The following is a 14653-nucleotide window of genomic DNA, read 5'->3' as shown; positions in this document are numbered from 1 at the left end:
TCGATATTCCAACCGGCTAAACGCTGGCACACTGTCCAGGCTCGTGCGCTCGTGCTCTAGCGACGCTTTTATGGAAATCTATCGAACCAGAATAATGGAATAATAATGTTAACATTGATTTTCATCCAAATGTGTGATGATGCATCGACAGGTTTCGCGTGGCCTGGCAAGCGTGGCGTGTGCGGATAAATATTATTCGATCATGACACTGAGCCCCCAGCCGTACGGTTGATCAATTGAATGCGTTTCGACGGATAGCGTTTAACGTTGGTTCACGCATCGAATGTATCCATTCGGCAATGGTACAAAAAGACTTTCCGCGCGCTTGGTGGCGTGCGTTCGACACAAATGAAACACCCACTCCGATTGCCGTCGTGGTCGTGGGAATAGATAACGAAAAATGCTGTCATTTTCGACTCGGTGCTGAACGTTTATTTCAAGCTCGGTAGCGTTTTGCTCGGAGTATTACGCTTTCAACAAGTTGTTTACGGTTGAACTGTGCTAGAAAAAAAACTAGAATGCATGTTTTTTTTCGTCGTCCATTTTCAATGTAGCATCAACAGTTTTATTTTTCATATTGCTCGTTTTTAATCATCTAATGGAGTGTGCTGAGATACAAGTTTGAATTGCGTCATCTATAATTTTACGTTTTTTATTGGTTTTCTTTTCTATGATCTCTGTTTTAAATAAATCCTTGAAGCTTTAAAACAATATTGTACCTCACTTATCAAAACCAAAACGGTGTAAATTAAGCCATTTTGTAAATTTTACAGTGCAACGCATATAATCAAAAAAATTACATACGATGGCGACCAAACATACAGGCACTAATCAGAATTAAATACTCAAACATTCTGGCTAAAATGTACAATAAGGAATGATGGTACATATTAGCCAAGTAGTAAATATGGCAATCAAATTGATTCACAATTATTCGAACTGAACCAAACGGCTCTAAGCTTAACCGTAGCATAAAATGTAAACGCTCGTTTGCTGGTACCAACTCAGCGTCCTTTGCAAAAAAAGTAATGTAAACGACATCAAACGCAACCAAATTTACCAATTCCACGCACCGCTCAGCTGCAACACTCAGAACGGTAAACACGAAACCCGCGATTACCGTTAATGGTACCGATTGCCAACATCATGGTTGTCAAATTTTAATCCCTACCCACAAAACTGTCGCCCATGTTGTGCCCGTTCCATCATGCAAAAACCGATCAAAATCAAACAAACATAATGCCAACCACCGGCGTCAACCAGCGATGGATGCAGGCGCGTAAAATCTGTTCCTTCAGCCAAAACAGGCCACTGTGTTGGGCCCCTCGAAGTGCAAAGTGCGTGTGCTGCAGTGTGCCTCTCCACCAGCTAATGATGACCATTTTGCTGCAGCGAACTGTAAATTGACACACACGCCGCTTCGGCTACTAACACCCGCTCATAAGGGGTCATGTGCTCCTAAATCAATTTCAATCCGCATCCTGCGAAACGATACCCCTTGCACTTTGTTGCATTGTGCCGGTGGAGGCTCGTGGGGAAACACCGACCCCAAAACACCCAAGCTGGAACGATTGCTGGCGAAAGGATATGCAAACACCACCAAGCGGTACATCAAATACCACCACCAAACTGAACCATGCGTCCCCATTAGGACGCATCAGCGCGAACCACGAGTGAACCAACGTTTCGGATGTAATGTGCGCGCGGCCTCGTTTTCGACACGGGATTTCAGCCCGGATTCGAATCGTCCGGAAAAGCTACACTCCCAGTGGGAAAACCGTGGGCCGTTGGCCGTGCACGGTTCGAGTGTGTTCGGAGTGCTTCGGACACCATTAGACGTCATTGTCCCGCGGGAAATAAAGATTTATGTTTCATCTATCACGTCGTCATGATTTGATTAATGCAAATTTCGTGCTGCCCCACCCGGGCGAGGTCGCGGTCGTGGCAACTTGGTTGACAAGCACCCGAAATTGAAATGGATCAAATTTAACCGTCACTGCAAACTAGATTTTGAATGCTGCGGATGTCGTCGATGTAACTGATTGGGGTTGGAATGGTGGAGATGTAGGTGGGTACGTCGCTATTCACCGGCCCTGTGTGGGTATTTTATTGCTGTTTAATTTGCATACCTTTGCTTTAAATACTATTGATCGGTGGATTTATACACAGCTCAACAACTGACAAGCGTTTGTACGAATTGAAAAAGACACTAGATTTTATTGGAGTTAACAAATATTTATCAACCCATTTACTACTTCTTTACCTTCTCCTCTTGCATGATGTTTTGAGCTTCACTTATGTAATTTCTTTTTCCGTCTAACATGGTCTAAAGTCCTCAATCACCCACGAATTGTTGCTCTACCCGTTCGGTGATGCTCCCAACACCGACTAGATCATCGACCATGAATTTAATCACATCCGTGTCGATCTATTTTCTCCCGGTTCTAACCCGGAATGCCCAAATGCCGAAGGCGCATCGTTATGGGGCAATAAATTTTTGTACGGTCAATTAGCAAAGTGATGAAGATATTAGCCCTGGCCGTGCCCATTACAGTAACGAGCAATGGAAAACTCCGCTCATCGGTCAGCGCCGTGCATCGTTTCACGGCGGGAGAGAAGCGCAACCACTGTTCGCTGCCCATTTTACACTCCGGGCAGATACCAGGGGTAGCCCACAGTGCTAGAAGCTCCCTGTTGAGCAAATACCTGATTTCTGGTGGAAGTTGCATGATACCAGAAATCGATGCCTTGCATGGGAAAATGAGCAAATTGTTTTTTCCGCACAGGTGGGAGATTTCTGAACGAAGGGTAAAAGCTCACAGTGGGTCAATTCTTTCCAGGCGAAGAAATAAACACAGTCAACGATGTTACGATCATCAGATAACAGGTTGTGCGTCAATGTTTACCTTACCCGATTGTTTTTTTTGGGAGAGAAACAAATCAAACGGTTACAGACAATAAAATATTTCATTAGTCTGCGACTGCGCCATTAAAAATCATTCGTTGAGCTGTAAAATTTAATCAACTCACGATGAACCCGAACAAACGGAAAGCTCAAACCGTTGTCATCCAAACATGACAATAAGTCTGGCAACATCACTCCTTCCGGCGGTTCCAGAATCGCCAACATTATCTACACTCCAAAAAGAGCTAATTATTTTGATTAGGATCATTATACTTCCGTGCTGCAGCAGTAGCTCAGGGGTCGAGGCCACGGTCATAATAAATATTCCATGAAATATAGGAACGATCTCGGTTTTATGAAGGCAATTTCGCGCTTCTTCGCCAGGTGAGTCTGATTTCACGGTACCGCAAGTGACATTATGCCGGGTGTGCTCTGCACGAGGTTTAGAACATATTCCGACCGAGGTTGGTACGTGTCGTTGTGGCTCCAAGCAGTCTAGAAAAAAGCAACACAAGAATCCATTTTCTTACCGAAAGAATAAAAATGTTTTGCTGTTTGTGCCACTTTTTTTTCTGTTGCTATCCATTGCAGTCATTTTAGTCCACTCCACTCCAAGGATTTTTGAAATCCTCCCACAATCTACACACCCACACATCGTTCCTGTTGCTGAGCAGGAACGCTGAGTGATTTGCTGCTAGATGGCAAAGTGTTATCTGCAATTCTGACACAAAGTACAGATTTCACGCGTAATAAAAACCGAAAGCCATTTATTTATGGTGAATTTTTTTATGACTTTTCATCCTCGTTTCCTCGAGCGTCGTGCCGTTCCGTGCCGAACGCCACACGGAAGCATAAGTACTCAAGCGTGCGGAAGCGTCGCTACGTTACGAAATCTTCATGATTTATTTTGTGTACTCTAAAGTTCATGATTTACAACAAAAAACTAAGAGAAGTACTCACTTTTGGGTATTAAAATATTTAAGATTCAGCCAAATTTCTTGAAACTCCTAATTTTGAGTCAAAATAAGTCTCAAACAATTTACTACTTGTGAACTTAACACACAAGATGCTTGAAGAATTCATTTTATTGGTAAAACAAATGACAAATAGGTGCAACACGTTGAAAGTATGTCCACAGAAATTCATTCTGACGTCTTCCGACCGAACATCGTCTTGTTTCAACTCTGTGCCCAGTTGTTTCCGCAATGGCTTTCAAAGTATGTCATCCATTTAAAGTCCCATTTGACATAACTGAGGAAATGATACATGAAACGAAACCGAGTGGAAACACCAGATTGATGTGTTTCTAAATGCGTCACCAGTCGCAGCGTCCTAAACAACTTCATCGCCCAGAAAAAAAAAATGACATATTTGAAGAAGCGAAGAAAAGCCACCGCACACACCGTCCGTGCCACGGCCGAAACACGCCCAACACTGGTTAACAAGTGGTTTGCGTCCGTCGATGGTTTCTGGACGGGGGCGGTTGGAAAAATACAATTTAGAAAAATTGTTACCCATAACTCACTCAATGGCACTCGCTCGTTCAACCATGACATCGATAGCGCCTTCAAAGTTAACGAACTTCGCTTGTGTAATATGGTTCACAGCTTTCCCAGACGGTGGCGCCATTGAAGCGTTTTTACGGTTAAAACAACCCGTCCCGTCCCGTCCCGTCCCGTCCCGTTCGGTTTGTCGGTGTCCTTCCCCGTTGCTCATACCCGCTCAGCACATCGCTTACCCGTGGCGGGTAACAGTATAAATCTCGTTAGGCTAAAATTGGTTTTGATATTCCGCAAATAGTTCTTTTCGTCAGGGAAATTTACATAATTAAATCTGCCGGTGGTATTCACTTTTTCACCCAGCTGATTCACGATTCGCCAAATAAATCACTCCACGGTGGAAGCTGATGAGATCAAGGCTGTGGGAAGTGCTCGGTAAGCGGGCGCTGTTAGCGCTGCGAGACGGCGAGTGTCATTTGAACCATTTTAGCTTTCGCAAACGGTGGATGGATTCTTTTGCAGTCTCATTATTTTGCCGTTCCGGCCACAATAACAGTGCGCCACGTTCTTGAACCGTTTCAGTCGCGCGGTGTTGCGCGAATCATCGAGCTAGAAATAAATAATTAAAACATTAAGAGCTAACGATGGCTTCAGATTTGCGTTGCGTGGCCGTTTATCGTTATCTGCGTGAGATGAAAGCGAGTAAAATCGGTGCTTATTTCAAGATTTGCTCTTGGTGAACAAACAATTCAGGTGGACGATTTTAATAATGCGTAATGAGTGAAAATTGCTTGATTTGAATAATAATATTCTCGAGGTAGAAAGGTTTATTTTAGATTTTATTCCTTAAGCAAGTAACTTAATTAACACAAAATGTTTTGCTTGGGTTATTCCTTCATACTTAACTCTGAAAGGCTAAATTCTCACAATAACCTAACAGACATGATTTTAAACATCTTTTAATCGTTTTGATAGTGCTATAAATTCGAACTACCAATTCAACCAACAAATATCCTTCCCTAGGTCTAAAACCGAGCCTCATCGACTGGTGCCACCATTACACAGGAAAGCCACGTTTCTTCCATTTGGTAGATTCTTTGCGGGTTTGCATCACGTGCGAGGAATATAAAATGAAGGAACAGTTTAACACTTAGATCTGGAGAAAATCAAACAGTGAGCCAAATATTTGAAATATGTCAAACATGCTATTCTTTCTCCTGCCGACCTGAATTCTCTGAGACAAGGCACCAACCCCCATGTGATAAATGTACCAGCGATTCGCAAATCATAGTTAGTATTCCACTCACATCGCTCACTCGTATGCATACGGTTTTCGTGCCCTACACCTTGGGACCCGATCAATACATTACTGAGCAGGGAATATCAACGCCACATTTTCTTCTTCCAATTAATTTCTTGCCTATTCTATGTGCAAATTTTTAAACAGGAGTATATATTTTAAATCGAATTTATCGCTGTTTTTCGTTCTGAATGATTTTCATCCCAAATCATCCCGTTTGTTGGGTATGTATTTTTTTTTTTGGACTGATGTACATACCTATTTCGCATCATGCTCTATCATCGATATCAATCAACAATACCCCCGATAAGGGCTTGTGTGCACCGTATGCCATCCATCTCTACCGTCTATCCGGCGTACACGAATTGCATACAGCAGTACCTAGAAACTTTAAAGACCTAAACCGCTCAACCACATTGGTTTTGCGGGCAAAGCATGAATGCACTATGATGGAGACGAGTTTAGCACCGAGCCCAACAGCCAAGCATCATGCAGCACGCAATTGTGTCCGGTCATAGTTAGAAGTGTTCCCTCCGTTATTTTTTTGTTGCCTTTATTCACACCCGGTCGTTCTCATTTTTACCACTGCACGATGAAAACTAACGCTTCATTGTGATGGCAAACGTGCTGCGCTATGTCCTATGTTATTCTACAAAAAAAACGGTGCAATTGCACCATCGGTGTACGCATTCAGTATCGTGACAAGTTCTTGTGTGAAGTTTTCAATTAATTGAAACCTTTTTTTTTTGGTTTTGTCTTTAACGTAGGGTTTGGATTTTCCTTTTTTTTCGGCATTTGTGCAACGAAATCTGCAATTGAATTGAAGACTTGCTGCGCTCTAGCGAATGCTGATTGAACTGTCAGTATTCTAGTTTTTCTGCCGAAAACAATTTCCCTAAATACGATGCGTATTGTAAATCAAAGCGTAAATGGGTGAAACAAAAGAAAGAATATGATAGAAATTGATTGAAAAAAGGGTAAAAAGTAAGCAAAAACTCTTTGAAACAATGTAAAAATAAATTATATTGAAAACAAAATAACTTTGACCTATTTTCTAATAATGCGCCATTCCTTCGATTGGAACAGGAATGTTCCAAGAATTAAACCTTTTAATGTGCCACAAATTCCACTCACACTGCCCATTGTCACATGATTCAGTTTCTAGCAATCCGTAATCCACTTTCGTAAGAGAATAATTTAAAAATTACCAATTTCGGTAATTCACTCGACCACAATGACGCGACGACGGTTAGCAGTGGACCACTGCCCACACCACCAAACGATTCCGAACATTACTTGCACAAGTTTTCGAAGCTTCCTTTTGTCCACCTGTGTCCCGCTTTCCCCCTGCCCTGGGTTGGGCAAATATGTCCGCCTCCCTTCCGCCGAACCAGCAGGATACTTTTGCGAAAAACTTCAACACAATTCCGCCTGCCGTTAGGGTTTCCGTTGCAAAACTCTCTGTTGGTGTGTGCTGTGCTGGGGGTTTTGGCAAATCCATCCATCCACCAGTCCAATCCAAAGCATTGGCACACTCCCGGTCGTACGGATAAAAGTTTCCCGCGAAATAGCTTTACACTTTCCAAAGTGTCAATAAAATTTATATTCCATCCCATTTCCATCACTGGCAACGGTCCGCGGGCTGTAACGGTATTTTGCGAACGGTGTTGGACGAGATTGGAAATCCTAAAGCTGGTTGGAAACTGGCGACAAAAAAAAAAAGAACCAGAACCGCAACCTCCCCCCGTTTCCGCACGGGCAACAGCAGCGGGAAAGCTGTAAGACACGCAACCGATGTTGTAGAAAAACCGTTTGCCGACGAAAAATGGTGGAAATAAACGACAAAAGCGAAAGTAAAAGCGTTGATTTCTTAGCCAAAGTTTGACTTTCCTGTAGCCCGGTGCAGCGCTGACTGTTGTGCTTTTGCAAACGCCGGTACCATCGGATAGCTTTCCCGGTGCAGTGGTCTGTAACGATTATGAATAATTTAGGATGAAAAGTTCTCGGGTGCATTTTTTTCTTTGCTTGTATTCTTTCTTCGCGCTTTCTGTCACACTTTCTGCACTCAGTGTTCAGACACTGTCGATCAAGGAGCGCAGCGAGAGCCTAACGTTATCCTTGCCGGTATACTTACAGCGCGACATCCAACCGACCGTACCCGATGCCGTTCAACATCATCGCTGTGTACCTTGGTAGTCATAAATCTAGATTAAATTGATAAGTATTTTGATCGGCGAAGTAATAAATCAATCACCGTCGGTGGTGAAGCTTGACATGGTACCGTACCGACTGATCCTCTGCTAGCAAGTTAAACTTGCCACACGGTGCACAGTGCCCGGAAGCCGTCAATGCAGGGAACGGCTCTAAAGTAGCAGCGATGATCGATGCTGGAGGATGAATTCAAATGCAATGATTGGATTGAGCACTTAAATGGATGTCATCGATCATCAGTGCCGTGGTAAGCGCGGTTGAGTGTAGCAGAAAATCAAGCTACAAATTAGTGCCCACCAGTGCTGTAGCCAATCCAATGTGAGAAATATGGAAACACAAGGCGCATTAATATGGTACACAAGGTAATTAAGCTATTACAATGCCACTTTTACGACAGCGTGCTAATCGTTTTACAAGTGACACAAGTGGTGGTTGTTAATGTTAATGCAATTTGTGCAAATAATCTATCGCTTCAATACGCAACAGCTCATTAACCATAGGTCCCATGTTACACATTCGTAATTCGATCAAAAAGTATCACCATGAAAACTGGTAAGTAACGCATGATTCAATCGCGTTCCATTCCAATAATTGATATTAGCTTTGGAAGGGAAGACGAAATAATATATTTTTTACATAAACTTCACATTTTTATTTAACATAGTACAAGATTTTTCTCAAAGATGCAAAGACTTAATACTGTTATTTGTTAGTCATTTTAAAAAAGTGTTCAACACGATCATTTATGTAAAAATGTTTGTGTGGGTTTATAAAGCTTCTCCGTGGAAATTCAGCTCAAATGGGACTGATGATTTGGAGAAAAATCGTCATAATTAAAATGATAAATCACTCTTACAGTAGTTCATATTTTCTTGAATTCAATTTCCTCTTATTTCGAAGACTGTGTGAGAAAAACGATGGAATCACTAAAACTTTCATAGCGACTTTCTGGAGCTTATGACCAGTCACTTAGTGTCTACTGGCCGTTTTCTGCAGAAACACATCTGCTTGAAGACCGTAAAGACTCATAATAATTGATTCCTAGCAAGTCCCACCAAACACTCATTACAATCTGCGGATTGCCATTTGTTCCCGTTTCGGTCTCTGTTCGAGTTGCTACTGCTGTGACCCTGATCGTTTTTATCCACTTTTCTCGTATATGACAAATAGCTCATCCTCAATCGCCACTCGTTCACTAAATAGGTCAATTTTATTCCGGTTGGCCGAAAAACAAAATTTAGACAACATTTATTTCTTTTTAACAAAAGCGTTTTTCGTTAAGATCATTAAAATTCTAGTTCTGTCCATTTATGCTATGACCACCGAATTCGATTGGCATGGTACATATGCTATCGTTATCGTCGTGAAAACGCACCAACCGCACATATTACTCTACCATCTACCCAAATTTACGTTGTCGATGTGAATGAATATGAACCAAAACGTAAAAAATCATATTGGAGAAAGTTTTGGCACGCACGCTTCGTTCATTCGCGTAGAATTTCCATTACCACCCCCGTTTGCTTCCTGCTTTCTCAACCACGCCCATCATGTCCGAGGCGTTAGCTTAGCGGTCAGACAATTTATCTCACGGTATTTGGAACAGAAGGCTATGGACCACCCCGTTCAGTGCTGGTGGCGGACCGATCTGCGGTGAAGCTATTAGAAACTGTTCCGGCATCTCACTATCTCCGCGCTGCACGAAAAGCATCCGTCCCCCTCCTCCACCTCCCAAAAGCCACATGAAAAGATGCCCGCTTTTCACTGCCACGGTCAGGCCGGGGCCCGCAAGGCCCGCTGACCGATTTACCTTTCTGCCAGCGCGCATCGGTACGGTGTGGCCGACCGATGCGTCGGAGGTTTCTATTTGTGTGACCAAAAGCAACTAACCCGATTCGCATTAGGTCAGGTCAATTATCTAATAAACTTAATTATGTAAATTTGCCCGCGTTCCATCCGTCCATCCAGCTGGGCGCCGACAGCAGCCAAAAGCATCAATCTGGCACACAGTAGATTTGAAACACTTTCTCGCCCATTCCGTCCCATACGGCCGCACGAGAACGAGGCATCGCTACGCGTTCAAACATTGCGTTTTTTTTTTTGTTTTATTTCTTTTCATCCGAATTTCTACTCAACGTTGGTGTGTCATCAAAATCTCGTTTTTTTGTTCCTTTTTTTTTTGGGCGTCGACTCAGATTCACCGATCTATTAGCCACCGGAGGGATGCGTTGGCTTTCGTACGTACGCCGAAATTCGATCTGGCTTTTTTTTTTTGCTTATCATGCCCTGCCGGCGCCCAATCGCTAACCTATGTGATCACTTAGCTTGTTCCATTCCATCTATCCCAGCAATCGGTCTCGCCCATTCTCAGGCCTCACAGTTCCCTGCTGCGAGCAAACGAAAAAGAAAGCTCCTCTAATTTGCCCATCGGCTGCACAGTTTTCCGGAAATCCGATCAGCATTCCCCCGCCTGGTCGGAAGTTCGATGCTTTATCTTACCGCTTGGGTAATCCGATTTTCCGATCACGCTAGCTCTATCTTCCAGCGACCCAGCGTGATACGATCAAGATGTTGATCTAGGAACTGTTTTTGCGGAAAAACGTTTCGGCAAATTGATTTACTATTTTTTACATTGCCATGGTGTTAAGAAGAATTCCCTTCGAGCAAGTTTTTTTTATAAATGTTGTTTCTTTTTTTACCAATTACTATTGAAATATGGAAAAATTTAGGAATTTTCAATAAATAGGAAGTTTTGTGTTGCTGTGTGATCTGTTTACTGTTGTTACTAAGGTAAGTGGTTGGATGCATTAATAACTGTGCCTTTTACCATACAAATGCTTAAGAAATTCTTTAGAAATCCTTAAGAAAGAATACTTAAGACAATATTCTTCTGGTTCGTAGAATTTCACCAACTGCCAGCAAACACTTCCACAAACGTAAGGCAAATATCTTCCACGTTTACTTTATAAATAACTAAAATGCATAAAAGCAGTACAAAACTCAAACGTCAAAGCTCACAACGGAAAGAAGCTCCCGACCGACAACACAAAAAAAAATCAATGCACTCAACTTCTTGCGGCCGAAATTTCCATTAACCAGCATACCCCCAAACCGAGGCTTTCCCGCCGGGCAGGGAAAATCGACCTCAAAACGGTGGGCACGTTTTGACCGTTTCGGTCAGCTTTTACGCCTGCCTGTGGATGTGGGTAAAGTTAGGGACGTTACGGGAAAGTGGAACTGATTTCATTTTTTTGTTGCTTCCTCATGTTTGGTGGGAAGGGTGGAACATTTTGGATGAAGCGCCAGGTTTGGGTTCGGTCTCGCTCTGCCAGAAGACGAAGTGCGCATCAAATTTACGATCAACCTGGAAATTGTTTACTTCATGGTGTGGTAGCAAAACAAAAGGTTTATTCTCGACCCCCGTCTGAAGATGCCCCACTGGAAAACTGATGAAAATTGGAGCGAAGGCTTCACAGATGAATTTTTTGTTGTTTAAATACTGTAACAAATGACTATTTAAGTTTCTTTTGTCAAACTGGGAGCAATGTATCAATTTTTTAAATATTGGAGGTATATAACAAAGATTTGCATCAAGACTTTCAAGACTCTTTCGCTAATATTTTTAACACCCTTAACTTATAACTGTAAAAAAAACTGTCGGAATGGACGATTTAGTTGCAAATTATGATAATTAATTCTATGGTTAATAATAATGATGAAGCAAGCTAAGTTGAACATAAGCTACTACTACTACTGTACTACTTACCATAGGTCTCAACGTGCTCGGATTCCGGTAGTACTCGCTACCGGCAATACTTTGCAGGTATTTCTTATTAGTTCCATAGATGGGCTCCATCTTCACTTCAATAAGCGATTCTTCCGTATTTTTTTTTCTTTAAAACACTATTCCACCAAAACGAAACCCCCGCCTTCACATACACTTAGTTATTCACTTTCACTGGCACACACTCGAATCGTATACATCGCACACTACACCTGCAAAATGGAGGATGCTTCTGCATGCTTTTTCTTCTCCATCAGCAAAACCTGGTGCGGATGCGCCATTGCATTAAGTGTGACACACTTTCCTACACTCTGTGCAATCTTCCGGCGCTGCCAAAGTTTTTACAGTTCTTTTTTTTTGCTTTGCTTTGCTCGTGTTTCCCTTTCAAAGCTAATCCATCGTTAGATAATGAATGGAACAGTCTCCAGCCGCAATCGCCCTGGTGCTTTTACCATCTGCCGCTAGCAGGTTTCTCCAGGTGAATCTGCAAAATAACGCACGTCCCAGTTGAATAAAATAATTAAAATTTGGTTCACTTTCGATACAACACGAGAAAAAAAACGCAACTCTGCCGCACTAAAACGTATCATTAACTACCATCACCACCGTAAGAAAATGCGCCGAGAAACCGTTTTCCGTCAATTAGATCCGCTGCGAAGGAAAGTCTGTGGAAGTGTTGCAATGGGTGTCCAAAATTTGTGCCTCGGTTCAATATATGTCGGACTCGGTATCGGTGTTTTCTACGCTTTGCACTTGAACACACGTTCGGAAAGTTGAACTATAATACTAGCATACTAGCAAAAAGCTGCTTTCAGATGAATTTGGATAACACCTGCTCGGACCAATCGAAACCACCACGTCCATAAACTGATCAAACGCGTACGTGTCACATGTACGGTAGGGGCCTGTGCAGCACTAAACTACGACTACATAGTTTCAGCTGGCAGCTCATAGCTGGCGAAGGAAAAACTTTCATCTGCACAATTACTCGCTAGTGTTGCCGGTGCCGAAACTAGCCCAAGTACCACTGCCTGCAAGTTGTTCAAAACTAACCCTGGGCAAAGCAGACCCTTCCGCAAAGAGACAGTACTCAATGGCACTCTAATTGCCCGCTTGATTTCGTGGTGTGACGTCGTGACGGCCAGCACCAGTCTTAGTTTCTTCAGCTTTCGTACACCACACACTGCACTAGCTGACCACAGGTGCCGCTGCCGGTGACGTTCTTGCGCCCCGATTTCGGTACGAGAAAATCGTTTGACCGTACTTCGCTTCCTTGATGGAGTCAATTGCCAGGCGTGGAAATGTTCACACTTGGGTACCGGTGGGAAACAACAAAAACTTGTCTGCACCCGATTCACCGATCGGGGGTCACGGAGTCATGCTGCCATGGCCCGAATATCCCTACACCGAAATTACTGGCCCCCTTTTGGCAAGGAACTTTGCATTTTTACCGCAACCGAGCGTTCGGTTTCTGTGACGTTGTGACAGCGGCTTTCATTGAACGAGAGACTTTTTTTGCTCGACAATATCGACGTTTTCCAACTTTCATCGTTCGATTGAAGGGGTTTTTACCTCGATGACCCTTCTACCGGAATGTTTTTGGCACGATTTTTTGTGCTCTAGAAAAGCAAACAAAAAGGATCATCAAAATGTTTGTTGAAAAATATTTGGATTATTTCTACCGAAATTCTACGGTGCTTTTTTAGATGATAACGTCGATAAATATGTAGCTTATATCAAAACAAAATGTTACATTGGAAAAAAATAAATTGAACCAACATCAACAAAATCTTGTCTGGAAACTAAACATTGGATAAACGAAACACATTAACTTCCTCATGAACTTGTTTATCCCGCTTGGCAATAAGGAAGAATGCACGAACATCAACATTATTCACCATCAACACCGCAGACTGGCTCGATCTTGTTTACCTAGACCGCAATATGGTGCACGGCGTGTACGGAAAGCAGGTTACCGGAACAATGAGATTCAGTCCGAAGAGCTTCCCACTTGCTTATTGCGCCACTAACTGGGCGACACATTTTCCGCGCCACATTGTCCAACCCGACCCGGCTGGTCAATGGCCAGACTTGCTGGTTGACGCTCGGGCACGCACACCAACCACCGTGCCCGCTGGGAAAAGGCAACAACCCGTTTACCCACCGGCCGTCCAGCCGGCATGGATTGCATTTTCATTTACTTCCTACTTTTACTCTAATTAAAAAATAGCGAACTGGCAAACGCAATGCGCGAAGATTCCGTTTCGTTGACGCACCGAACGCCGGCCGGGTTGGTAATAGACGATCGAGACGGGTTTTGTCGCCCGCCGTCGTCTTTTGCCGTAGCCGGTTTTCCTTTATTTTGCCTCACGTAGTTGACGAGTCGTATGAATCATCGCGTGCACGATTGGGTGCATTTGTGCAAACATTGTAAAACGGTCCACGGGCTGAATCTTATTTTCTTTAGTTTTCCTTTTTGTTTGGTGGGAAGTTTAATCGTGTTGGGTTTTCTCCTGTTGTGATTAATGCTATCCACAATCAATAAAATAGTGCTTCCCATCCGATGCTGGTGTCGCTGGTGGAAATTTCCTCTCGTTTCTCCTGCTGCTTCATTCAATATCAAAATTAGTACGTTTAATTGCATTTATCAAAAATTCTCACGATTGTTATTAAAAGAACGGTAACTGAGAAGTTAAAAATAAATACTTTGGCTTCATCACAGTATATCTGGTAGGTACGAAGAGATTAAAGAGATTTACATATTTCATTCTTTTAGATTAATAATCTATCATAAACACTCGAAGCACTGAAGAATTTTAAATGTAAAAAAGGCTTGAGGCATGACTTTTGTTGGTTTGGCTAATGTGTCTTATTGCAAATGTTGTGGATTATCAATAGCATAATTATTTCAAACTGAAATTTATTATGATTGGAAGGAATTGACCATTTAAAAT

General features: G+C 42.7%; 1 protein-coding gene across 1 annotated transcript in view; it reads right to left on the bottom strand.

Annotated features, from left to right (window-relative positions):
- Positions 1-11771, bottom strand: part of LOC128304910 (uncharacterized) — a 30099-nt gene extending 18328 nt beyond the window's left edge. The window contains exon 1 of the mRNA XM_053042153.1: positions 11682-11771. Coding sequence (XP_052898113.1) covers positions 11682-11771 — 90 coding nt within the window. The remainder of the gene's footprint in view (positions 1-11681) is intronic.
- Between the last annotated feature and the right edge of the window lie 2882 nt (positions 11772-14653).

Source organism: Anopheles moucheti, chromosome 3, assembly GCF_943734755.1.
Source record: "Anopheles moucheti chromosome 3, idAnoMoucSN_F20_07, whole genome shotgun sequence".
NCBI lineage: Eukaryota > Metazoa > Arthropoda > Insecta > Diptera > Culicidae > Anopheles > Anopheles moucheti.
Note: the sequence above shows the minus strand (reverse complement) of the source record. Positions and strands in the feature narration are given on the sequence as shown.